The following is a 27931-nucleotide window of genomic DNA, read 5'->3' as shown; positions in this document are numbered from 1 at the left end:
ATTTCTTTGCTGTGATTAGTATTAGCTTTAGGTATTTACTTCTGTTTTCCATTGTGCAGCCCTCGGTGCCTGTGTGCATTTTGCTTAATCAGTAGTTGAAGCAAGCCATCTTAGGTCTCAGGTACTTACTTGCCTTTAGCGTTCAAAAAAGAATGTGCTGGCTTCTGAGTACACCATGAGAAAATTAATGGGAGCAGTGTGTTAATGGTCTGTGGCATCTAAATCTTTGTGAACTCCAAGCCATTGTGGTTGTTTTATTGTTTTTATTTTTTTGCGGTACACGGGCCTCTCACTGTTGTGGCCTCTCCTGTTGCGGAGCACAGGCTCCGGACGCACAGGCTCAGCGGCCATGGCTCACGGGCCCAGCCACTCCACGGCATGTGGGATCTTCCCGGACTGGGGTACCAACCCGTGTCCCCTGCATCGGCAGGTGGACTCTCAACCACTGCGCCACCAGGGAAGCCCTGTTGTTTTATTTTTAATAACATTTTTTCTTTTATAAATGCGGTACATGTTCATTGTATAAAATTAGGCAATATAGCTAAACCAAAAGAAAAAAATTCAAATCTTATTACCTAGAGATAACCACCATTTATGTATCTGTATCTCTTTCTATATCTGAATCTGGTTGAATCATATAAAATGAAGTTTTTGTCAGTCAAAAATTGTTGAATATTGGCAATTTCATATTGCTTTAATACGTATACACACACATTTTTTATTTTGTAACTTCCAACTTGAATTTTAGACACAGATAGAAATGTCTTCCCTCCAGAGATGGGAGGTAATTTTGATAGCACTGCCGATTTCTTCAGCACCTTGCTCATGTAGAAGTATCCCACGTATTACTGAACATCCAGTCACTTTTAGTATATTGCCTTAGAGGAGTCTAAGGTCCGTCTAGTGATAAATTTTGCTGATCTTCAAATTCCGGGTACCCTTCTGAGGGAGGAGGGTAATTGCGGAACACAGGACAGACATGGGTAGATAAGAACTGGAGGTGGCAGGAGGGTGGGGTGGGGCAGGGCTGGAGCCCTCTAAGGTGTGATCTCTCCTTTAATCCTGCTCCATCCTTACTAACTCATGTTGACTTAAACTGTGGGACCGTCTGCAGTTCATCAACAGAAATCTGAGTTCTGTGGTAGGAGGAGGTTTCTAGCCATGGCACCTTGAGCAACACCCTTAAGCCTGTTGGCCTGTTTCCTCACAGTAAAATGAGCATAATAATACTGCTTTACCCAGTCTCAAAGAGTGATGGGAGGATCGAGTGGCATAAGTGGTGTGAAAGGGATTTGTAAACTGTAAAGAGCCACGCATTGTTGTTCTTACACCGGCATTTCTTATTGTATTACCTTAAAACATTCTCGTTACTTTTTTTTCCTGTACCTCTGGGAAATTTTACTTTTGAGATTATCTTTTTAGGTCTTGACCACATAATCTTTTCATTCTCGATTTCTCCACCTCTGGTCTGTATTCTGTTCTTTTTACCCTGTACCATATTATCTCACAACTTTCACAAAATTAGTTTACTCTTTTCTCCTCCACCTAGTCACATTAATGTACTTTTGGACACCTGACTCAGCTTGCTGATTTTTAGACCTCTTTCTACCTCATTAATTAATTACTTCATCTATTAAATAAGGAAGTGGTTCTGAATCTTTACAGCTTTAACATTGTTAGAAATAATCAAATAACAAGCAGCTTAACTATCCAACACTAAGTTATGCTCATTTGATGGACTACTGTGGTAACACTGAAAAACACGTTTAGGAAGAATTTTTAATAATGTAGAAAATGCTGTAAATGAGAAGAGGATATGATATTGTACATACAGTAAGATCTCAGGACTGAAAGGAAATACTCCAAAATTTAAACAAAAAGTAACAGTGGTTTCAGTCCCTTTGTCTTAGTCAGTCTGTGTCTTAGATACTGGGTTTTGTCCCAGACATTTACAGTGTTGACCTCAGTGCTAGGCACTTAGGGATGCAACCTAAGCAAAAACAACTAGTAAAGATGCAAGGCATCATATAATAAATACCCAAAGAAGGTACAGACACATTCTTTGGCTGTTGAAAGCACCTTCTGGCCAAGGAAATTGGAATTTCCCAGATCTCCTAGGAAAGCAGTGAAGTTCATTCAGTTCATGCCTTATATCTTTGCAGATATAGAAAGCCTACGTGTAGATTCCTTAGAAACTCACTTGGGATAACTGAAAATTCCTGTTGTGCATTTGAAGCAGTGTAGAGGCCTGGGAGTCTAGGACTAGAAAAACAAAGACTTCAGTTAAATCCCCGCCCCATCACTGATTTGATCCGTGGCCTTGAGCAAGTTATTAATGCTTTGATCCTTAGCTGCCCTTGGATAGCAGGTAGTGCCTTCTTTGCCAACCTCAAAATCTTGTTGTCAGAGTCAGTTGAGATATACTGAACGTGAATTCATTAAAAGGCACGACTGTCTATTTAGATGCCATGTATTTATAACTATTGTAATTGATAGGATCAGAATTCCGTATTTGTCCTGTGTACTGCCCAACAGAATGGAGTCTGATTGGTGTCCGTGATATTTGAAGGCCTTTTTAGGTCCAGAAAATGTTGTTGGGATGTGTGTTGAATGAGAGACTGGAGCATAGATCCTGAAGAAAAGCATGGGTTGGGCATTTGTTTTGAGGGAGGGGAGAGAAATGTTGGGCATCCGGAAACCTTGGGAAGGTAAGGAGCTCTGCAATATACTTGACCCAGCAATTCTCTTTCTGGGAATTTATCCTGTAGGTATACTGTCACGTACACATACGGTGTGTGTTACAAGGTTAGCTATTTCAGCATGGTTTGTGATAGCAAATATTAGAAACAACCTAAGTTTCCATCAGGAAAGGGCAGGTTAACTAAATTAGGGTACATCTACCTAATGGAATACTCTACAGGTATAAAAATGAATGAGGAAGCACAGATCTTTAAAAGAATATTGCTAAGTAGAAGAACAAGGTCTAGTACAGTGCTGGAGTATGCTACCTTTTGTGTAAAAGAGACAAATAAGAACATACCTCTATTCTTACTTGTATATGCAAGTAAGGGTACTTACTTGCATATTCTAGAAGGGTATCTAGAAACTAGTAGTAATATTAACCTGGGGGTAGGATGAGGGTCTGGGGGATAGATGAGAGAGCGAGTGTGTTTATTTTTTTATTTTTGAACCATGTAAATGTATTACTTATTCAAAAATTAAAAGGTTTTTTAAAAAAGGAAAGAAACTACCTTTGCCATCTGAGGGCAGGTGAGATCGCGGAGGACATGTTGAATAGTTCATACATTATGACTCTCAGGTCATATAATCTGTGGAAATTTATTTGGATAATAGAACCATTTGTTTCTCTTAGGTTTATGGTCAAGGTTTAAAAAGAGATGTTTTAAGCTTATCCGGAAGATGCCTATTATTGGTCGTAAGGTAAGCAGAATCCTGTAGATTTTCCCTACCGCCTCCTACCCCCATGGTCATCAGACCTCTTTCTTTATAGTCACTGAAACTAGAAGTTCAAGGGAGCTGGGTGAGTTTTGTCCCCCACCGCCAGGAAACATTCGACAATGTCTGGAGACATTTTTGGATATCACAAGAGGAGGTGGGTGCTGTTGGCATCTAGTGGACAGAGGCCAGGGATGCTGCTGAACACCCTCCAGTGCACAGGTCAGCCTCCACAGCAGAGGACTGGCTGACTCAAAATAGCAGAAGTGCCAAGAATGAGAAGGCTGACTCCGCCCTTTCTCCAACGTATCTGACCGAAGGAGAAAGATGCTATTCAGGAGAACTTTGAAATTAGACAACCTGACAGAAGTGACATGAAGCTTTGGAGCAATATTTGGCTGAATTTAGACACTTATCAGGGATTGAGTGCTTACATGGTTTAGATCGGGGTTGGCAAACATTTCCTGTAAAGGGCTAGGTATGAAGCATTTTAGACGTTGCAGGCCATACCATGTCTGCCACAGCTCCTCACCCCTGCCCTTGCAGAGGCAAAGCAGTGATAGTACGATGGGTAGAGGAATGAGCCTGGCTGTGTTCCAGTGAGATTCTCTTTACAAAAACAGGCACAGGCCAAATTCAGCCTGTAGTTTGATTTGGCCTGTAGTTTGCTGATCCCAGGTTCAGAAACTTAGAGCAGAGCCATTCTCTTGCTCTTTGTTCATATCTGTAGTCTAGTATGTTCCCTTCACTGGATCCTCTCTATCCTCATCCACGCTCAGGATAAGGCAGTCACGTCTGTACCCTTCCCACAGATGCTTTATCACAGGTGAAAATAAACGGGGCAGGCCCCACTGCAGGCTCTAAGGAACGCACATGATCCTTGCTTGATGGCTTCATCTTCCTTGCTTCCCTGCCCCTCAACTTTGCTGCAAGCTTTCTTTCACTTCTGGCTTTCAGTTCCTTTTCCCCTTTCCTGGCCAAACCAGAAAAGATGGCAGTTATCTTTTAGCCTTTGACTGAAGTCCATTCAGACCACTGTGCTAAGTCTCCCAGAACTTTGTATTTTCAGGTTCATTTCCTGTGGGGAAGTGAAAATAATAACTGGGGTGGAGAAGGAGAATGAGGGCTTTTATTTGACCTCTAATCATATTAAGCCCTAAAATTGAATCTACTTTAGTCCTTAGAAAATGAAGGGTAGGGGAGAGGGAAGATAGAAAGGATGGACTGATCACAAAGGATAATAGCTTTTCCCCGTATTATTCCCTGTATTTTTTCCGCCTTTATTCATCACACTTTTCCCCTTCAGTTTCAGATTTTGAGACATATAAATGCTGGGGTTCCAGAACCCATTAAATGTATATGATAACAGAATTGGAAGGTACTTAGAAACTGTATAATCACCTTTTAATTTTTAGATGCAGATTTTGAGGCGCAGAGACAAAAGTTACTTGTTTTGAGTGAGTGTGTGTGTCCGTCTGTCATTCATTGAGCACCTGCTCAGGGTCAGGTACTATTTGGGTGCTGGGGACACAGTGGTGAACAAGGCCAAGTCCCTCCTCCATAGAAACTATATTTCAGTACTAAGGAAAGACAGAAAATGAATAAGTAAACAAATACATAAGAATTTCACTTTGAAATAAATGCTGTGAAGAAATTAAAATGCAGTGGAGATTCTGAGGCAAGAATTGGGGTGAGGATGTGCTTGCTGTGCTTTCTAACATGCCTCTCTATCATTTTTGTCTGTTTTATTACAACAGCATCATCTATGCATGGAAGCTCAGCTTTCATAGTTCTGGTTACATTTATGCCCCATAATTCTTTATTTACAACTTGAAAAATATCTTCATGTCCATCACATGCCCTGGCATTGCCCAGGAGTGTGGACCGTGCTTCCTGCCAATATCTGCGTGTTAGACTTTGCAGACATGTTTTAAAGGAGAGGCTTTCCCTGTGGTTTCATTGAGGGCCACGTCTAAGAAGACCCTCTTGGATTCTAATCATCCATGGCGCTTTTCATTACCTGACTTTTAGTTTCTGTGATGCTAAAAATAAGCTCAGGAGAACAGGACACACACACACACACACCCCCCACCCCCGGCCTAAGTTTGTTTTGTTCACTGTGTATCTCTGGCCCACAGTAGTAGTTCAACAAATATTTATTAAGTAAATAAGTGAATGAATGAAAGAAAATGTCTGATGAGGATGGAAACGAAATAACCATAGCTGATAAATGATGTAGCAGAAAGGACTTGAGCTCCTCCTAGCACTTAAGAGTCAAGCAGTGCAAAGCTGTCAACCTGAGGAGACAGGTGGCAGCCTCCCTGGCTCTTCCCAGCATGTCTTGTGCTTCTGTGTGGGGATTTGTGTAGGGCCTCCAGATTCCTGGTGTGCTCTGGGCGTGCCTTGGTGAAGGAGCTCATCCCTTGCTCAAGCACCAGAATCTATTTTACTGCTGCTTGGCCTGTTTTCTGGTTACTGTTCATGGTTCTACCTTAGTTTCTTTGGTGCACACACTGTAGCTGCTGCCAAGGGACGAACAAGGTCCAAATATCGCCCTCAGAGAAGTGCTGACTTTAGCAAATGCAAACCAAGTAAAGCATTGGTGAGGTCAACGTGGCAGAGGAAAAGGGTGGGGGTGGAGTAGGGAATTGAGTGTCTCTTTGACCTTCAGAGAGAAAGCTGACTTCTCAGACTTCTAAGAGACTATTGCCCAGGCCAGAAAATAGCTGAATGGTCAAAATGTCACCACACCTTTTTAAGAAAAAATACCATCCTTATTCTGAAGCACTTGTGCAGTGCCCAGCACTGAGCAGTTGGTTGGGTGTTGTAACTGGTTCTTCTACTCTCCGCGCTGTGTTCTTCTAGCTCCCTATTAACTTTATATTCCTTATCTTTGGAGATCCAAGATAAGTTGAACAAGACCAAGGAAGATATTAGCAAGAATATGTCATTCCTGAAAGTGGACAAAGATTACGTGAAAGCCCTGCCCTCTCAAGGAATGAGCCCGGCTGCAGTTCTGGAGAAGCTCAAAGAATACAGCTCTATGGGTACGATTCTCAGCAAATATATGCTCCCTACTTCCTTAATGTGGCTGGTTATTTGGTCATCATTTGATGTTTGCAGAGGTTAAGAAGAGTTCATCCCTGGTGCTTCTATATTCAGGAGGGCCCACTCCCTGTCTCAAAGGCTGAATTTCGTATTTTAAAAACTGAATTTATATAGATTCATCCTTCACCCATAAAGCAAACAAATCTCAGAGATGGTGGAACTTGGTTCCATTTTCTTTTCTAAGCCTGAATAAAATAGACCGATTTGTTTTTCGGAAAGAGAAAATATCTAATAAAATGAAATACAGATTCATTATAGAAATTGTGAAATCCGTATAGAGGCACAGAAGAAAATAAGTCAGTATAATTTCATCCTCAAAAGATAAACACAGATGATATATATGTATAATCTCAGAATGTTAATAGTGTTTTGTGTAATAAGCACACACACTTACATATATGTATGCATGAGCACGTGTGGGAAGGATAAATGAACGTAAGTAGCTTAATGTTTAAGAGTACAGCCCGGATTCACTCAGCCTGGATTCACATCTGGTTCAGCCACTTAAAATATGGCCTTGGGTTGGTTACTTAACTTCTCTCTGCCTCTGTTTCTGTCTCTCTACTATAGGATAATAACAATGGTACTTATCTGAAAGGATAATTGTAGAGATTAAATGAGATTATGCATGTAAATATATAATACCTGGCTTATAATAAGTACTCAATAAATGTTAACTATTATTAACACAAACATGTTTGTTACAAATTAAGATCATATTACAAATACCTTTTAAAAATAGGCTTTTTAGTTTGGCATAATTTTAGATTTATAGAAAATTTGCAAAGATAATAGAGAGATTTCCCACATACCCCTTACCCAGCTTCTCCTGATGTTAACATCTAAAATAACCATGGTACATTTGTCAAAACTAAAAAATTAACATCAGTACAGTGCTATTAACTAAACTACAAATTCTATTCCTGTTTCATCAGTTTTTCTATAATGTCCTTTTTCCTGTTCTAGGATCTAGTCCAGGATACCATATTACATTTTAAAATTTCTAATTGACATCTGTTGAATTTTTAACATCAGATGGTGCAAAACTAGATACAGTGCAGGATTTATATATGATATAAAGCAAGGATTAGCATTCTCTGAGGCCTGTGTATTAAAGATTTCTATGATTATGAGGGCTGGTTGGCTGCCCCATATTTCCTTCCCTTCCATTTTTAAGTCACTGTCCATTGCCATACTCTGTAGCCCCAGTAAAAGAACAGGAAATAAAACCATATATCCTACTTTTGAAATGCTGGTGACCTCTGGTCTGAAGACATACATGGCACAGACCAGTGTCCTCTAAAGAAAGAGGGAAAGTCAAACTGGTCACAAGCTGGCAGATCACGCAAGAATGAGGGGTTTGTCGGGATATTCACTACTCAGTCTTCTGCTCTCATTGGAACTGCAGATCTTGGCTTTATAGAGCCCATGGCAACAGTTTTCAGTGAGGGTGCTTCTGTAATTCTCACTACCCGTTTTCAATAGGGCACAGCCATGTTGTCGTAAAAGGACCTGAGACACCCACACGAACAGATTTGTTGGTATTGTAGAGTGTCTGTGGGGGAGCACCTCAGACAGGAAGTGGAAAGTCGGACCTTACGTTCTGGTCAGGAACCTGTCCTCTGAGCCTTCTCCCAGTGATGGCTTCCTGATGCTGAGTGCTGCAGCAGAGGTTGCTGGGAGCAGGTGGCTAATTCTGTATGGGTTTCCAGGCTTGTCTGAAGGAGGGGTCCCTGAGGACAGGATGCCAGTGGTTCATATCTCACCATGGTTTGTCTAGTCAGGGATTCAGTTTCCTGGCTCCAGCTCTGGTGATAGTATACTGAAATTCTGCACCTTCGCCTTACTCTTTTCTGCTAACTCTGCTTATAGCAGTTCCCACACTTCCTTTGACTGGCCAGGAAGGGAGAGAAGAAGGAAGCCACTGCCGTAAAAGGTCAAGCTGAGCCACACAGAGAACAGAAAAGGAGTACAGATAAAGGAAAATTGTTCTGCTGTTAGAAGGCAGTTGGGGATGATGACATTCTTATTGGACTATCTTTACTGTACCCAGATGCTGTTCGTACCTTTTTCACACTGTTGTTGATGGTAATTGTTGACCGTTCATCTTTATTTTGCTGTGATAGCTCTTTATTGGAGTTCTTTTTCTTGATTTCACGTAAGAACACCTTTGGGTTTCCACTCCAACTTTTTTTTTCTTTTGTATGCAGAGGAGTTTCTTCCTATTTCTTCTTTATTAGAACCTGTCTTCCCAAAGCCTCCTGCTTACTGATCCAGTAGTCTTCCCTTTCTCTGTAGATGTCTTGTGGCAAGAAGGGAAGGCCTCCGGAGCGGTGTACAGTGGGGAGAAGGAGCTCACTGAACTCCTTGTGAAGGTGAGCGAGTGCCCAGTACTTGCAGGGAGTGTGTGGCCCTGCCACTTTAGATTACTGCATTTTTTTCTCCTTATTTTTGTAATTAAAAAAAATTACTTAATGAAAGTTTATTGTTAAAATAAAACTAAAGAGGTTTAGCAAGTGTCTCTTTACCCAGACATAGGCGAATATGCATAATATTGATCAAAGACATCTTCAATCTGTAAAAAAAAGTAAAATGTTACTATGTTTCCAGGCTTCATAGACGCCCTGTGTAGAAGGCAGATACTAGGGAAGGTAGTCCATCATTTGAGATTATTAATGACAAGATATATTTTGTTGGATCAGAAGAGACAAGGGATGGAAACTGGGTCATAATTTCCTATACTACATGAGTCTCAAATCACATGATCTGAGAATGAGCAGTGGTCTCAATTATAATTCAAATAATTCTCATTTTTTGTTGACTTAAAAATTGCCTTTAGCTTCTTCCACTTCTAATCAAATTTATTTTTTAAACCCCACTTTGTCATATAAAATTGGCATTGGACTGCTGGTCTCTAAGGTCTTTGTGTTTGATTATTCTGACTATGAAACTGTGCATACCTTACTAAATATTATAGGTTTTGCTCAGCTGTGTCTTGATGTAATACCCTGACCTTACTTCTGCGCTTAAGAATGTTTCAGTGGCTTCCCATTATCTACAGGACAAAACTCAAGCTGCTCATGCAGCAGAAAATACAAGTCCCTTCGTGAGCCAGCTCCCACCTATTTTTTTCAACCATTCCTGTTATTTTCCCTCATGAATACTAACCATTGCCTTTTCTCTTCACTGAGTACACCTTGCTCCTATGTTGTTTTCCTTTCCCTTCTGTTCTAAGTGATGAATTCCTATTCATGTCTCAAGGTTCCACTGAACAGATAACCTCCAGACCACTCAGGATGTTCGTTATTCCCTCTTTAAGGCCCCTTACCCTCATGTACGTACGTACATCTGGTATCGCACTTAAAATAGTTGTGCCAGACACTCTACTTAAAGTGCTTCGCGTGCGTTATCGTATTTACTTATGGCTAGAACCCCATCAGATAGGTACTATGATTATCCCCTTTAGCATGAGGAAATTGAGCCTCAGAGAGGTTATCTGACCTAAGAATACACAGCTAGAAGTGATAGGTAAAGCTAAGATTTCAAACTGGGGCTGTTTGGTGTTTTAGTCTGTGCTTTTAACCGCATTTATACTTCCTCTCTTACCACATTGTAAAATAATTTTTATGCCTGTCTGTCTCCTCCACTATATTTTGATCTTCTTTAGATTGGGGAACATATCTTACCATTTTTCCAGTTTCTAGTGTTGTGTCTGATACCTAGAAACTTTTGTTTCTTGCGTGATTCTTTTTTTTTTAATACAGTGTAATTGTCTTCACATCTGCTTGCATTTCTCTGCAGGCTTATGGAGATTTTGCATGGAGTAATCCGCTGCATCCAGATATCTTCCCAGGACTACGTAAAATAGAAGCAGAGATTGTGAGAATGGCTTGTTCCCTGTTCAGTGGGGGACCAGATTCCTGTGGATGTGTAAGTATATGCAGGTGGCATCCTATAATCTGATTTTTTTAGCTTAAAATGGAAGAGTGTATTCAAAACATTTTATTACACAAGTAATACATGATTATTTTAGGAAGATCCAGATTAACAGCGATTTTTTTTTTTTTTGGAACGTGTTCCTTTTATTTATTTATTTTTATTTTTATTTATTTATTTTTTTTGCGGTACGCGGGCCTCTCACTGCCGTGGCCTCTCCCGTTGTGGAGCACAGGCTCCGGACGCGCAGGCTCAGCGGCCATGGCTCACGGGCCCAGCCGCTCCGCGGCATGCGGGATCCTCCCGCACCGGGGCATGAACCTGTGTCCCCTGCATCGGCAGGCAGACTCTCAACCCCTACGCCACCAGCGAAGCCCCAACAGCGATTTTTAAAGGTTATGATTTTGTAATTCATGGAGTATCAACATTTTGGTAAATATCTTATAGATATTTTTTTATCTTCAGTCTTTTATTTTGAAAAACTTTAAACTTACATTAAGTTGTCAGAATAGTTTAAAGAACATCCTAGAGTCACTAAATATAAATATTTTGTCATATCTGCTCTCTCCTCCTCTTTCTCTCCCTCCCTTTCTTCCACCCACCTACCTACCTACCCACTTATCTATATAATTTTTTCAAACCATCCTATACTTTTTTGATATACTTGTTTTGCTTGAGCTGGATGTTTATTATTTTGCTATAAATTGAATCTCAGTTGGTTTAGGAGTAAAGGAAGAGGGTGTCATTGTATTTAAAGATGCACATGAGGATTCCTTCTTTCAACTATTCTTTCCAGTGGATGTTTGTTAGTTTTCCTAAACTGTGATCGATAAACTTCTGTTGAGGTTTGGTACCACAAACTGATATTGCCTTCTCTAGAAAAAAGTAAATTACAGCTTATCAAGATAGTTAGATTTAACCCAGGGTGCTGTAATGGTAACCTAGAGGTGCTAATCCTATCATACCAAATACTTTTGTAATCATTAGAAAGTCTGAAAATTTAATTTTGAAGGGCCCATCCAAAGACGAGAACATTTTATAGTTACTTTTTTGTTTTTTTCCCAATAAGCAGCATTGGGTTTTACTTTTAAGTTGGCACCATGAAAAATCAACATGTTCAAATACTCAGTAGCTAACAAAACTGGTATTCCTGGCATTCATTTTCCCCCCAAAAGTTCCAAAACTGTTAAAAACCCAACCATAATCTAGCAGTGGGTTCCCTTACGGCATTTAGATGAACGGGATGATGTAGAGGGGAGATGCCAGTATACGTACAGTACGTGGGTATTCTGTGCCATTAGACTCTTTATGAACTTTTTTTAAAAGCCTCACTAAATATTTTTTTTTAATAATTTCTCTGAAGATCAGCTGCTCAGTTTACTTTTTTTTTTTTTTTAATGGAGTATAGTTGCTTTACAGTGTTGTGTTAGTTTCTGCTGTACAACGAAGTGGATCAGCTATATGTATACCTATATCCCCTCCCTCTTGGACCTCCCCCACCCCACATCCCACCCATCTAGGTCATCACAGAGCACCGAGCTGAGCTCCCTGTGCTATACAGCAGGTTCCCACCAGCCATCTGTTTTATATGTGGTAGTGTATATATATCAATCCTAACCTCCCAATTCATCCCACCCTCCCCATCCCCGTGTCTACATGTCTGTTCTCTACATATGCGTCTCTATTCCTGCCCTGAAAATAGGTTCATCTGTACCATTTTTCTAGATTCCACATATATGCGTTAATATGTGATACTTGTTTTTCTCTTTCTGACTTCACTTCACTCTGTATGACAGGCTCTGTGAACTTTTAAGAGACCACAGGTTAAACAAGCACAAAAACAGTTTGGCCTTATCCAGTGAAGTTGAAGATACCCATATCTTATGACTCTGATATGCCACTACTTGGGATATATTCTAGAAAAACGTACATGTGTGTATCAGGATAGATGTATATTCATAGCAACATTGTTCATGATAGCTAAAAACTGGAAATAACTCAAATGCTTATCAACAGTGGGGTGGATGAATCATAGAATAGTGTGTGTGTCAGTCTATTGTAGCTGTCACTCAGAATGATACTCAAATTACTCCATTTTTGGCCAGTGGGAACTTCTTAATTTTGGCTCCTGGGTCTTTTTTGCATGACTCAAGGAGTCTTTGCAAGCTTCCTCTCTTTCCTTCTTTTTTTGCACAAAATATTTTTATTTGATGAAATATTCCAGGTTTACCTTTTACATTTCCTGCTCCAGACCCAGAATCAGCCATTCGTTCAAGGAGCCCTAGTTCATTTATAGCCATGTAAAATATTTACATGGTTCCTAAGTCAAATTTATGGAATAAGACAGTTTTAAAAATTAACCAGAATAAAACCTGGAGAGACAAATAGAATGTTAAGAGACATGAATGATAGAGTGAGAAAGGCTAACACACCTCTAGTTGGTATTTAAAAGCAGCCAGAAAACATAGATAACCTGTAAAAGTTTAACTTTTAGAACAACTGATATTCTCAATAGCAACAATGGCTGGGGCAGTTGGGGTTAGAAGAAAGATGGGCTATGAGTTGAGAATTGTTGGAGCTGGGTGATACATGCAGGGGTTTTATTAATTCCCTCTTTAGCTGTGTATAATCTACTCTTTAGTTCTTCCATTGGGTTTTTAAATTTCATTTACTGTGTTTTTCATTCTTGAGAATTCTGTTTGGTTCTTTTTTTTTTTTAATTTGCTTGGTTGTTCTTTGTAGTCCCTTTCCTTGTCTTATGCTTTGTTTATTTAAATATATTACACATAAGTATTTTATAGTCTGTCTGATAATTCCATTATTCATGAGCCTTACCTGTCTGCTTCTGCTGGTTTCACTTAACTCTGTCTTGTATCCTTATATTTGTGTTTTTTTTTTTTTTTCTGTGAGTCACTCATTTTCTTGGAAACTTAACTTTGAGGCCTAGATTGAAGTTAAGTTCTTCCAGAGAAGATTTGTATTTTTGTATTTACTTCTGTCAGTTACTGGGGATTTGCTGGGAAGTGCTGCCACACTGGAGCCAATTTAAGTCGGATTTTCAGCTCACAGTTTTGTACTATGGAAGTCGTCTGAACTCAGACCACAAACTCAAATAAAAGCTGTCTTGGCATACATTCTTGAGAGATCCTTATTTTTCTTTACCCTGAGCATCTGGGTTGAGAAAAGTAATTTTTCTTGCTGTTCTCTTCTGTATCAGTGGGGTTTATTTCTTATACTGCTAAGAGTGTGGGTGAAGTCTCTGTTTTCAGCCATCCCCTCTTAGATTCCTTATCTTGAGCAGGCCCTACATTTATTTCCTGTTTATTTGTCAAAGTGGGAGTTTGAGGTCTAGATCTAGGAGTTGGCAATAACCCTCAAAGTTAAAACCAGCTTTGACATTCACTTATCTTGTAGGATTCTTGATTTTGCTTTGTTTGGGGGTTCAGTGTGTTCCTTTATGTTAACTCAGTCGTGGATGTAAAAATATTTTTTAATGTTTTATCAGGCTTTTTTAGTCGTTCTAGTTAGGAGGGTTGCCCAAGTATATTAATGTATATTGCTGGAAATAGAAGTTCCATGATTGTTTTTTTCCATGTGGGAGACCTTTGTATACTTGAAAGCCTCTTTCCCCCTGAATCTTCTCTTCACCACAGTTTTCCTAGGATTCTCAGCTTTTCTTAGAGAATATGATTTCACAGATTTCCACCCATGCCCGGCCTTCCTCTCTGAACGCCTTTTGGTTATCTATGACTAGCCAGGTGGACACAGTTCTGCAAATGTAGAGCAGCACTGAGCTTTCAATCTCTTTCTTATCTGGGTTCACTAAATGTACCTTAAACCTTTCCTCTAAGTCAATATTTTTATTCTCAGCAGTGTTTAGTCTGTTTCTTGCTGTTCCTAATGTATTTAGTAATTCTGGAATCATGCTACTTGGTACTTTGGGGTTTTTTTCAGGTCTGTGGTCTCATTCTGTTGTTTCAGTGTCCAGTCTTTCAGCTTTTGTTTTCTTGAATTCATGTTCTTATGATATTGTCCTACAGTGAGAAACAGGAGGAATTTCCTTCTGAGTTGGCCTTTATTTTGCAGGCTACCTTTTTTTCTTTTTATATGTTTGCATAGTTACCATGCTATTTCTTTCATCTTGGCTCATGCTTCAGTGACTGTCTCTAGACATATTCTGTTTGTTCTGATGCATGATGGGTCACTTCTTGTCTGAGAGGCAAGGCTTGGGTAAAGCTTTGTTCCACCTGTATTAGACTATGTAGGCCTCTTCTGAGATTTTGTCAAAAGTTACCTACGAGGGGACTTCCCTGGTGGTGCAGTGGTTGAGAGTCCGCCTGCTGATGCAGGGGACACGTGTTCGTGCCCCTGTCCAGGAAGATCCCACATACCACAGAGCGGTTGGGCCCGTGAGCCACGGCCGCGGAGCCTGCGCGTCCGGAGCCTGTGCTCCGCAACGGGAGAGGCCACAACAGTGAGAGGCCCGCGTACCGCAAAAAAAAAAAAAAAAAAAAAAAAGTTACCTACGAGAGTTCACTCTGCCTAGCTGGAAGAGAATAATACTCTTTGGGCTTTATTTCTTTAGCAGCTCATCATGTATCCCTGGAGTCTTCACTTTAGAGAGTCAGTCCTGGTGTTCTTTCTCCCCAGGCTGCTTGTTTCTCCCCAGCCGCTATGTCTGTCACCCACTCATCTGACAACAAAGAAACTGCCTCCATTTGCTTCTCTGAAGATTTGGGGGGTGTTAATGAGAATTCTCAGGGTTTTGCTGACTTACCTGGACAATTTCCGTGTCTCGGAGGAGGGTCTAAGAACTGGGTTTTACTCTTTGCTGTGCTTTAGAAACTTGTTTCTTTTTCTCATCATCAGTATTTGAAGTTTATTGTGTTAGATTCCCTCTCTTTCCTTGTTTGGTTGTTGTTATTGCAGGGTTTTACTGCTTTTTTCCTTTATTCTTGCACGTACTGGGGGAGAGAAAATCTGTGAAGTAGTTTTAGTCTTCCATCTTAATCCAGAAATCCAACTCTGGTGGGGGGGTTTGCATTGCTACAGTTAAACCAAGCCTCTCCCATTAGGACCCTTTTTAGTGCTGTGTCAGGGGTCAGGAGAAGGAAAGACAGAGTCAAAGATCCCCAGTCTCTTCTGATACTTAGACTTTTATAAGAGAACTAATTACCTCTGGGATTATGTGAGTGTCTGTCTTTCTCTCTGTATCTCTCTTGATGAGCCACTTCTGGTGAAGAAAGTTCAGAGTTCAGAGGTGGGAAACAAGAAGACACGGCCAACTGGCTGGGCAGTCTTTAGCCTGTTCCCAACTAAGGTATTAAGCTCTTCTCATTCTTTATTCTTCAACCTTAAACTGTCCTTTTATTAGCTTCATTTGCCCCAGTTAGAATGGGTGAGAGGTGACTTTATATACTGAAAGAAATTAGGTTGCCATGGGAAACAGTCTTGGCTTGTGCAAATGCCGTCATGTCCAAACAGTATCTAAAAGAAAAATTTCCAAATAGGACCTGTTCTCTTGTTTTCTGACTTTGATGTCATATATTAGAGTGAGAGGTTTTAAAAATGTTGAAAGATGTTGACTAATGTAATAAGTAGTTATTGCGGCCTCTGTCTTCTTACTTCAGAATTAGATTTCCATTTTTGGAGGGGTGGTGCCAGGGGTAGAAGGAAATGGGAGAGTAGCAGCATATTTGAACACAGAATTTAGGGATCAGAAATAAAAATTGGAAGTAAAATTTAGGTGTTCCTGCTTTTACAGTCCAAAGTACACTGGTGTTTGCCTAACAGATAATGATGTTGATTGGATTAGTTATTGGACTGAAAATAGGACATGTGAAGTGAGTGAGTGACTAGGGGGTTGGAAATATTTCTGCTTAGGTCATTGCTGGACCTTAGTGAGAGATGAGTGCACTGAGGACTTGATCCTTTCCCAACTTCCTTCACAACTGGCTTGGCTCCTCATGTGATGTTCTGAGGTTTTACGCTGGACCACAGGACTTGCCACGATTTGCAGTGCTGACCTCAATTGTAAGCAGAGAAATGCAGAGACCTACAAACAAGTGTCCTGTGCCCGAGTTCAGTGGCTTACTGTGTGCATGACGGTCACATGTTTCCTGAAGGCTTCCTCAATTACAAAATGACTGACTCTTCTCAGCTAATCTTCCATATAATTCCTGACTACTGGGATTTTTTATTTTTTATTTTTATTTTTTTGGCTTCACTGGGTCTTTGTTGCTGCGCATGGGCTTTCTCTAGTTGTGGCAAGTGGGGGCTACACTTTGTTGTGGTGTGCGGGCTCCTCGTTGTGGTGGCTTCTCTTGTTGCAGAGCACAGGCTCTAGACGCGTGGACTTCGGTAGTTGTGGCTCGCAGGCTCTAGAGTGCAGGCTCAGTAGTTGTGGTGCATGGGCTTAGCTGCTCTGCAGCATGTGGGATCTTCCTGGAGCAGGGCTCGAACCCATGTCCCCTGCACTGGCAGGTGGGCTCTTAACCACTGTGCCACCAGGGAAGTCCCTCCACTGGGATATTGTATCCTGTGGTATTTTTGTCTTATATGTGGATATTACTTTAGGAAATTTCAGTCATTGCCTGCTCTCATTTCATCTCATGTTAAGTTACACTAAATATGAAAATGTAGAAAGTTTTACTTTTTATCAAAAGATGGATGACATTGGATGAATCACTTAGTCTCTCAGTTTTGGGGCTTAGTTTTCTTACCTGTAAAATGGAAAAGCTTTCTAAGATTATATGAATCTTTGGAGATGATAAATCTAAGGATATATCCATCTAGCTCAGTGCTATGGCTTTTTTTTCCGTTTGTTTTGAAATTATTTTATTCTTAGATGTTACCAAAGGATAGCCAGATGGGTATGACATGCCTGTATTGGTCATGGTTTACTGAGAGTCAAATCAGGCATTAAGAAATGTTAATGGAGGGTCTGGTAGGTGTCAGCTACTAGCTAGGCGCCAGGAATATTGTCTTGAACAGAACGGTCCCCACCTTCATGAGTTTTGTAGTCCAGTGAGGAAGACAAGATGAATGAAATGACCTCTGAGTATTTTTGTATCAACTCTGGTAAAGAAATTCACCTGTATCAGAGGTGCTAGGCCTAGCTTCAGGAGAACATTTTTCTTCACTTTAAAAACATTAGGATTTTTTTTTTTTTAATTTCAGGTAAGTAAGTTAACAAACTTCTAAGTAGAGGCTTCTGGTTTTTCCTGTGTTTCAAACTTGTCAAAACCACAAGTTTACTTTGGAATATCTGAGTGTCTCTTCTTGGTCTTCTAACGTATTGCATAGCTGACTAGAGTTGTAACTTCACAGTTTCACATTCTTCAATGGGCATTAAAAATTTAAATCAAAGTCAGTAATCCTGATGCTTTTGGATGGGGTAAAATGCCCTATGCTATCTGCAACTGGACGAACAACAGAAATGTAGGCGGGCTGTGCACAGATGGGATCTGGGCAGATGTACATTTGTTCATACAGTGTGGAGCTTCTAATCATTTAGTAGTTTTTATTCTTCTCCTGAACCAAGATTGGGCTTAGCCAATAAAGTCAAATTTTCCTTCTGGCGGACAGAAGCATCTGCTCTGCAGCATGCATCCAAGATCTCACCTGTTTCTGCATCAGATACCCTCAAGATCAAGGCAGGAAGTGCATGCTGATAGCTATCCCTAACTCCCTTCCACAGATGGCTTCTCTTTTTTATTACAGGTGACCTCCGGGGGGACAGAAAGTATTCTGATGGCCTGTAAAGCTTATCGGGAACTGGCCTTCGAGAATGGGATCAAAACTCCAGAAATGTATGTACAGTTCCCTTGGTATCCATGGAGGATTGGTTCCAGGACCCCCATGGATACCAAATCCTCGATGCTCAGGTCCCTTATATAAAGTGGTATAGTATTTGCATATGGCCTATGCATATCCTCCATATAGTGGTGTGTGTTTTTTTAAAATTTATTTATTTTTGGCTGCATTGGGTCTTTGTTGCTGCAGGCAGGCTTTCTCTAGCTGCGGCGAGCCGGGGGCTACCCTTCATTGTGGTGTGCAGGCTTCTCATTGTGGTGGCTTCTCTTGTTGTGGAGCACGGGCTCTAGCGCACAGGCTCAGTAGTTGTGGCGCACAGGCTTAGTTGCTCTGCAGCACGTGGGATCTTCCTGGACCAGGGCTCAAACCCGTATCCCCTGCATTGGCAGGCGGATTCTTAACCACTGCGCCACCAGGGAAGCCCCTCCATATGGTTTTAAATCATCTCTAGATTACTTAGAATACTTAACGTGTAAATGCTGTGTAAACAGTTGCCGGTATGCAGCAAATACAAGTTTTGCTTTTTGGAACTTTTTTCCCCCTGAATATTTTCCTTCCTTGGGTGGTTGAACTCATGGATACAGAGGGCTTGACTGTATGTGTGGCTGGGTTTTTTCCCCTTTTAGGTTTGTCTGTGTGGAATACTGCTGTGTGAAATAGCCTGATAATCTGTTTTCTGATTCTTGTCTTCCTCTGGTAATTCCAGTCCTCTTCTCTCCCGTCCTGTGCCCTTGACCGTTATCCTTCACATTCAGCAAAGTCCTAAGTGGATCTGCTAGTTAATATTGAAGGTCATTCTCTTTCCCAACCACCCAGATTTATACATGGTGTGTATTGCAAGCAAGAACAAGATCCTTTTTCTAAAAGTTGACAGAGTTATAGGACTACATCTTTGAATTCTGTGATGCTATAAGTTTATCTCGCGCCGAAGGAAAGCTCTCTACTTATCTCAGTTCAGTGAAAGTTACTTAAATATAATAGGCTGCCTCGGGGTGCTCCCTAAGAAAATTTCAGCCTGACACCTGTGTTCTGGGAGGAAAGTTTTTAAAAATCTTCTTGAGATGTACCCATATTGCCACCCCATGGACATAACTTTGATACTTGGTTGCATTTTTTTCCTCTAGTTTCCCTCCTTGTACAGTGTGTTTATACCACATCTCTTGGGTTAATTTTTTTCCACAAGTGTCAGTGACTAAGGGTTTTGTCGTACATGATCTCATGCTGTGATTCATACCTAGCCTAAGAGAGTAAGTCAGGCTGCCGTCTCTCTTCATGCATGAACCTTTGATGCTTGGTACTTATTCAGTGATAGCGATTTTTCTGCCTTAAAGGGAACAGATTAATTGTAAGAGAGGAGTAATTGAGGGAAGTCTGAAAGCAAATGACTTGGTTTCCTTTTTCAATACTGTTTGAAATGCTGCTCCCAAATATGTAGGAAAAATGGGGATTTTAGTTTTTCATAGGATCATGGTCTTTCAGAGATGGAGAAGACCACTGATCTGATACTTGACCACTGCTTTAATATCCCTGCTGAGCAGTCTTATGTTTTCTGCTTGAACACGTGTTGTGTCAGGAAGCTTGCTCCTCACTGAAGTACCTGCCTTTAGGTAGGCAACCTCTAGAGGGTTCCACCGCTTGTTGATCTGATCCAGATTCCCTGTCAGCCCTGATTTATGCTTGGGATCCCTCCATGTGGCATTATTTCCAAGTTCTTCCTGCTGCCAAAATGATTTGGTAGCAGGAAGAAGTAGGGAGAAGGTTTCTCTAGAAAATCAAGTGACCTCTTTTTGTCTGTGCTTAAAAAGAAAAATAAAACAATATAAACAGTTTTGAAAACTGGACTAAAAATAATCAGAAGTTTCTTCCTGCTGATTTAGATTAGCTGCTAACCATGTTGTCTCTCGAACCCTGTTTTGATTTGAATTTCACTGTTTTCTTCTTCCCTGTCCTTTAGTGTAGCCCCCCAGAGTGCCCATGCTGCATTTGACAAAGCAGCCAACTATTTTGGGATGAAGATTAAACGGGTTCCACTGAACAAAGTGATGGAGGTGGATGTTCAGGTGAGTTCCTCTGAAGGGCTGTTGTCTGTCTTGGGCTGCAAGAAGCAGGAAGTGCTTTTTCCTGTGTCACACACAGACAGGCTCAAATGCCTCTGATTGTAGGAGCCAGGGTTGCAAAAACTGCCACTGGCAGTGGTGAGTCACTGCAGCTTCAGTCTTTTCATGAACTCTAATAGGAAGATGAGACTCAATTGAGACTTTAAAGACCTGGGTTTTGCTTCAGCACCATCACTTTCTCTTCTATTTGTAAAATGAGCCAGGACTAACTTGCCCTAAGACTCTCACTGTCGTTTTCGATTGGCCTGAATTAGTACCATTGCCATTATAATAGTAATTTTTTTTCAGAAGTAAACTGTACAATTTATTAGCACTAGCATTATTCCCCCCCACCTTAATTGAGGTATTAACCAATTAATTGACAAGTAAAAAATTGTGTATAAAGTATACAACTTGGTGTTTTGATGCATGTATACATTGTGAAATCATCACCACAGTCAAGCTATTTAACATCTCCGTCACCTCACGTACTTACCATTTTCTTTTTTCATGGTTAGAATACTTAAGACCACCCTGCAGATCTCTCAGCAGGTTTCAGCTGTACAGTGCAGTATTGTTCAGCATAGTCACGTGGCTCTACATTAGATCTCCAGAACTTACTCATCTTGCATAACTGGAACTTGGTACCCCTCGACCAACATCTCCCTGTTTCCCTCATCCTCCAGCTCCTGGCAACCACAGTTCTACTCTTTGCATCTATGAGTTTGTTTTAGATCCCTCATATAAGTGAGATCGTGCAGTATTTGTCCTTCTGTGTCTGGCTTATTTAACTTAGCGTAATGTCCTCCAAGTTCATCCACATTATCGCCAATGGCAGGATTGTTTAAGCCAGAGTAATATTCCTTTAGTAATTATTTTTATGCCTTGCATTTACACAGAAGAACTCTGTAGTTTTCAGAGTGTTATCAGAATCGCATTTGAGCCTCATGACAACCTGGGGAGGTCGTAGGAGCTGTCAGTGTTATTGCAGCCGAGGAAACACACTGGCTGAAGTTACGTAGTTTCCTCAAGGCTTCATTGCTAACAGGTGGGGCGAGGACTCACATTTGGCTCTTTTGCCTCTTAGCCGAATATTCTTTTTTACCCTCACAGTGATTCTGCTGTTTTTGCATTGGGCTTTCAGACTGTTTCCCCCAAATGTTTGTGTCCGGCCAGCACGGCAGGGCGGTGGTCTTCTTCCAGGTTGGAGAGGTGAAGCAGGGGTGCTAGTGGAACTGGAACTCGAGGCTGGTAGCCTAGATTGCTCCTGGTGGCAGAAGAGAGGAGGGATTGTGATGTGGCTTCTCACTTTCCTTTCAACTTTAAATCCTTAGGCAATGCGAAGAGCCATCTCCAGGAACACTGCCATGCTCGTCTGTTCTGCCCCCCAGTTTCCTCATGGTGTGATAGATCCTGTCCCTGATGTGGCCAAGGTATGTGCGAGAATGGACTACTAGGCAGGCAGACGGAGATTTTAAAGTAGAATCTAATGGTGCAGTACTTGGCAAAAAGAAGCGATTTTGAGTTTAGATTCTAGCCCAGTGGTGATGAACAGCTCTCATCCGCCCTGTGATAAGCTGCACAGCTCTGCCGAAGCCTCTGAAAGTGACTAGCTTCTGCTATGGGGGAGGGATAACACAAGGAGGAAGGCTTTGTTTAAACTGGACATTCTGAAGCAGTACTGACATTTTGATTGAGATCAGGAAATAATCTCCATTTAGGGCATGCCTGCCAGAGCCCACCATGCTGCCCCAGAGCACCCCTCCCTCCTTCCCCGCCCCCAGCCTAAATCAGAGTGCTTCTCATTTCTTGCTGGATTTTGCAGGTGAGTTTGAGGCCCCGTGTATTTAAATATAAAATAGAAACCACATTCAGATGAATTATTTTGAAAGACAACCACATTTGAAAGACAAGCTTTATTAAAAATGTCAAAAATAGCCAGGTTTTTAAAACATGGAAGACAGTACATAATGCCTTGGGCCTGTATCCCACCATTCCACCCGTGTCTTGCAAACTTTTTGTTGTAGGGCTATAACTGATATTGTCTATGGTCTTTGGTTTTTGGAACTAGCTGGCTGTCAAATACAAAATACCTCTTCATGTGGACGCTTGTCTGGGGGGCTTCCTCATCGTCTTTATGGAGAAAGCTGGATACCCACTGGAGCAGCCATTTGATTTCCGGGTGAAAGGTGTGACCAGCATTTCAGCTGATACTCATAAGGTGAGTGAGGGAAGAGACCGCATGTTAATCAAAGTAGACAGTTGATTATTTTGACTACTACCAATAAAATAAATTGGTTAAAGCATTAGTTTCCCCCATTAATATAAAATTAAATCTGGCTCTCTGCTCTCACCAAGGCAGCTGATTCATATGACAAGGTACAGTGCTAGAGGTGACCAGCAGTAGTGAAAAGGAACCTGTTATCTTTACGTCACAGCTAAGAGAATTTCTGTATCCAGTGACTGTATGTAACTGGGACATGCTAGTGTAGTGGCCCTTATACAAAGGTTCCCTGAAGCCTTGGGGGTGGGGGGAGGAGGTGAGGTTGATAACCAGAGCTCCTAAGAGGAGGTATGCTGATGCTGCAGCCCCCATGCTCCTGGGGCTGCTGTACCTGCGTGACTGGAGGTTATCACTGGAAGAGTCCTTTTGAAAAAGGGATGAACTTTGTGCTCAGGAATGTTTGGCTTGTAATGTTTGAAATGTCCATGCCTGCTATCCCTGGTGGACTGAGGCAAAGTGCCCTTTTTCTTACTGTCCATCCTTGTGTGGCTCAGGGGTTAACATCAGTCACATATTAGCTTCAGTGAGTTAATTAGGAGGGCACACTCGTGAAGTATATAGTTCATTTTACAGCTGGATTAAGTAGCTTCTAGATTTTGAGCACCATGGTGTTCTTAAGAAGGAAGCATGATACTAAGCAAAAAGGATGGAAAGGGAGTCAGATCGTGATTTTAGTTGCTACAAGTGACCTCAATTCCATCCTGTCCTGGCTTCCAGTGGAAATTTATCTTTGCTTCCATCCTGACATACCTCCCTGGGGTACTGTCTTAAATAAGGAAAACTATGCTGCATGACAGATAGGAAGCAAACCCATTAACTAGACAAGATGTTGTTTTTCCTGGGCCTCAGATTCCTCATTCCTAAAATAGAGAATTTAAACCCCATGAACCCCCCCCCCCGAAGTTTCTTATACTCTTTAATAAATAAGTTGGAAATCGTAATGTGAGTGGGAACACAGGGAAACTGACAGACACGGGGAATCTGCATGAAGAGAGTTCTGGGGCAGGTCTGCCGCATGGAACTGTACACTCACCTGTCTGCTTCTCCTCCTCAGTATGGCTACGCTCCCAAGGGCTCTTCAGTGGTGTTATACTCTGACAAGAAGTACAGGCACTATCAGTTCTTCGTTGACACAGATTGGCAGGGCGGCATCTACGCTTCCCCAACCATTGCGGGCTCACGGCCTGGTGGCATCAGTGCAGCCTGTTGGGCCGCCCTGATGTACTTCGGTGAGAGCGGCTACGTTGAAGCTACCAAGCAGATCATCAAAACCACTCGCTTCCTCAAGTCAGAGTATGTCTGGAAGGTTGGGGGGCTCTGCCGTGTCCCTTGCTCTGTCTGCTATAGGCTCAAGGCAGCTGCTAGGCCAAGTGCCATGGCTCCAGCCCGTCTGCAGGCCCCGCAGCTTTAGGAGTGTGGTGTTGGCCTGCGGGGGTAAGCTCCCTTGCTGTGCTGTGACGTGGAGGCCACACCCAGGCTTCATCTGTAGGCCATTTTGTCTCCAAGGATGTCCCTAACAACTGGCAGCTCTTACCAGGTGCTGATGTACAGCTTAATGGTTAAGACAGTGGTTCTCAAAACTTGAGGTTGAATCCTAATCAGTCACATGGAGGGCTTGTTAAGACGCAGATTGCTGGGGCCCACTCTTAGAGTTCTGACTCAGTAGGTCTGGAATGGGAGTCTGAAGATTTGCATTTCTTAAAGTTCCCAGTGGACGCTAATGTTGCTGGTCTGAGTCACACTTGGAGAATCGCTGGAGTAAGAGAAGAACTGGAGAGGGGGAGGGCGGGAGGGGTGGTGAAATCTGGGGTTAAGGCTAGAACCAGCTTGTGTGCTTTGTCTAACACACCTCTTCGTGTGTCACCTGCCTGGCTGTCCGTGTGTCACCAGGATTGGGCAGGCCTTTTCACGATCTTGAGGGTGAATGAAAGCAGCCAGTAGGCACGGCTCACTTGAAAAAGGCCTGCATGTGGTCCTGTTACACCCATCTGCTGAGAAGTGCTGTACCATTTCTTGCTTTAGGGATTACATGGATGACTTTATTATTTTTATTTTTTTATTTTGTTGCTGCACGCAGGCTTTCTTTAGTTGCGGCGAGCGGGGGCTACTCTTGGTTGTGATGCATGGGCTTCTCATTGCAGTGGCTTGTCTTGTTGTGGAGCACAGGCTCTAGGCGTGCGGGCTTCAGGAGTTGTGGCCCGCGGGCTCTAGAGCGCAGGCCCAGTAGTTGTGGCACATGGGCTTAGCTGCTCCACAGCATGTGGGATCTTCCTGGATCAGGGCTCAAACCCGTGTCCCCTGCATTGGCTGGCGGATTCTTAACCACTGAACCACCAGGGAAGCCCTACATGGATGACTTTTTTTAAAGAGAGATGGATTATTTTTCCAGGATTTACAAAAAAGTACATTGTTTATCCCTCAGGTACCCCTGGGGGGCATATCATAATTTGGGGGTTGGGCAGACAGGTTAAGAGCCAACAATCTTGAGTCACTGGATCTATTGGGGGTTGAGCCTTAAAATATTTTTAATATTTAGGAACCACTGATCTCAGTCTAGCCACCTTATGAGAAAATTTAAGCCCCCAAAGGTTAGATTTGTTATAAGGGAGACATGAGATGACCAGAAGAATGTACGTGCCTGAATTTCCTTTCTGTTCCTTTTGTTTGTTTTAAGACTGGAAAATATCAAAGGCATCTTTGTTTTGGGGAATCCTCAATTGTCAGTCATTGCTCTGGGCTCCCATGATTTTGACATCTACCGACTATTCAACCTCATGAATGCCAAGGGCTGGAGCTTGAACCAGTTGCAGTTCCCACCCAGGTGAGCTTGAAGACTTTCCTTTGCTCCCTGACTGCTGAAGGACTTGGGCAGCAAGGTGACCTGAAGTAGAGGGAGTGACTGCTAGAGCCCAGCACTGTAGTGGCAACTGTAGGATCTTAGGATGTCTGTCTTGCCATTTGGAGTTATTTGACATCAAGAACAAGACTGTTAGCTTTAACTCTGGCAAACTAGGTGGCAGCCTTGAGACGAGTGGTCGGTCATGAGATCATCTCCCACCACCCCCCACACACTTGCATCTCTTTCTGGGCTCTGTTCTGTCCCATCCACAGGTGCTCTCATGACCTGAGTAATGGAGGGCCTCTAATCAAGGGCCTGGAATCATTCAGGTCTGCTGCTGTCGCCTTCCATAGGCATTTCTAACCTAATCTTCCAGGATGCCTTTAAATAAACACTCTGCTTCAACAGAGTAGGTCTCCTAGTGTCCTCCACGCACCCCCCGATCCTGTCATGTGTCTTGCCCCTGCCAGTCCCATCTGGATTCCAGTTTTTCCTCTTCACAATCCTGCTGTACCCCAATCTCCCTCCAGGGGCAGTCAGTTTCTTCTTTGCCCTGAAGACCTTTGAGACCCCAGCCATATGGCCCTAGCCCCATGAGGGTTTACCACCTAAGATAAAAGCGTCCTGTGGGTTGTCACATGGTTGAAGGAACAGCAGTGGACAGTTTCTGAGGGGAGGGGCAGGACAGAACAGCCAGCTGTATTCATCTTGTCAGCGTGGTTCTTGGTCACGCTGAGGGCATGAAGCCCTCTTGACAGCCTGTGTACTTGAGAGCCCTGATGCCCACGGCTGGGAGCACTTTGACTACACTTGTCACGAGCAACATGAAGAAGCAATCAGTAAATTCCTGTATTGGGGGCTGCTTGATTTCAGAACCTTTTTTCCCCTCTTTTTCCAGGATTCATCTCACTTTGTCTTTCTTCTCCCATAGCATTCATTTCTGCATCACGTTGGTACACACCCGTAAGCGAGTAGCGATACAGTTCCTAAAGGACATCCGGGAATCCGTCACTCAAATCATGAAGAATCCGAAAGCAAAGACCACAGGAATGGTAGGGACACTTGGGGTTTTTTCTTCCTGTGGAAGTTTAGGTGGTGTTGGTGGGCTTGAAAGAATCAGATGACCTCCAGTCTGTTCCTGCCTCTGTCCCTTATCCACAAACCTCTTTCCTTATTAGTCGGAACTGATGATCTCTGCTCACCCATTCCCAGGGTTTGTTTTAGTCTCAGACGAGGTATGCTAGACATAATAAGCACCTTGTAAATTTGAAAGTGCTGTACAAAGGCAGGTGGCGGTAGTGTCCATTTAAAAAGAAAATTTTGACACAGGAAAGGCAATAAGCCTGTTTCCTCCAGAATTTTCTACACCAAATCCCATAGGACAGTTCTTTAGGCAGAAAGGCAGCCTGGCAAATGCCTGTGAAAAACATCCTATGCCTTTCTGCTCGAATAGTGCCTGGGCTGGGGAGGGGGGCATGGTGGGAGAAGGAACGCACGACCGCTGTCTGCTCCGGACCCCTCATCTCTAATGACACTCTTTGACTGGGTTTGTAGGGTGCGATCTACGGCATGGCCCAGGCTACAGTCGACAGGAACCTGGTGGCAGAATTGTCCTCCGTCTTCTTGGACAGCCTTTTCAGCACAGACACTGTAACTCAGGGCAGCCAGATGAATGGTTCTCCAAAACCCCGCTGAGCGGGGATCCTCCGTGGCCCCGAGGTGCATCTGGCCTTCAGAAGGTTCTCGGGGTGTGGGACAGGCCACTGGTTTCAGCATCTGGTCTTCGCTCCACAGAGCACAACGAAGCAGACCGTGAGACAGCCTGGTCCTCAGGGTTCTTGTTTCCGTCCTGTTGTGGTTTTTAATGTGAAGACTCGAAAGGATTCCATGACGTAATTGTTTTGCCCTTGTTCTAAATGTTACCCTGGAAACTGTTTTAAACATTTCCTTCTCTAACCTCTCTTGCTTTCAGCTTCACTTAATCACGGTGTGGCAGCTCTGACCGGTCCTGACTCCTTAGGGAAGCTGGGCTACAGTTTACGAGGTAGGAAAAGGTTTGCTTTGTTACCTCAGGCAGGTGGGCTAGTCAGACAGGAAGTGTTCCATAACCGACGTTGCCCTCGGCGGGTGAGGTCTGCTCTAAGTGGAGGCTTTCCCACTCCCCCTCCGTCTCAGGGTCCCTTCTGTTGCAGCTTGTGTTGTCTCTTGAGGACACAGGTTGACCAGCCATTGTTCTTGTGATGTGGGGCCGGCGCAGTCCAGCAGATCTGCTCCGTCCACCAAGGCAGGGGCTGGAGCAGTCGCTGGTCCTCGGCGGTGCCTGCCGTTCCCATTTGACACTTGGTTGTCATCATCTTTGAAGATTCTTGTTGGAAATTATGCTCCCACTGGTTTGTT

The 27931-nt window shown here is 42.6% G+C and overlaps 1 protein-coding gene across 2 annotated transcripts in view; it reads left to right on the top strand.

The window, feature by feature from the left end:
- SGPL1 (sphingosine-1-phosphate lyase 1) overlaps positions 1-27490 on the top strand; it is a 50754-nt gene extending 23264 nt beyond the window's left edge. For both annotated transcript variants that reach the window (XM_060112477.1, XM_060112485.1), the window contains exons 4-15: positions 3374-3441; positions 6356-6503; positions 8863-8939; positions 10366-10494; positions 18223-18311; positions 20270-20375; positions 21746-21844; positions 22483-22632; positions 23750-23988; positions 25370-25516; positions 26466-26586; positions 27089-27490. In XM_060112477.1, coding sequence (XP_059968460.1) covers positions 3374-3441; positions 6356-6503; positions 8863-8939; positions 10366-10494; positions 18223-18311; positions 20270-20375; positions 21746-21844; positions 22483-22632; positions 23750-23988; positions 25370-25516; positions 26466-26586; positions 27089-27229 — 1514 coding nt within the window. In that variant the 3' untranslated portion in view covers positions 27230-27490. The remainder of the gene's footprint in view (positions 1-3373; positions 3442-6355; positions 6504-8862; positions 8940-10365; positions 10495-18222; positions 18312-20269; positions 20376-21745; positions 21845-22482; positions 22633-23749; positions 23989-25369; positions 25517-26465; positions 26587-27088) is intronic.
- The last annotated feature ends 441 nt before the right edge of the window (positions 27491-27931 follow it).

This window comes from Mesoplodon densirostris, chromosome 1, assembly GCF_025265405.1.
Source record: "Mesoplodon densirostris isolate mMesDen1 chromosome 1, mMesDen1 primary haplotype, whole genome shotgun sequence".
Lineage (NCBI taxonomy): Eukaryota > Metazoa > Chordata > Mammalia > Artiodactyla > Ziphiidae > Mesoplodon > Mesoplodon densirostris.
This window is presented reverse-complemented; position numbering and strand designations above follow the sequence as displayed.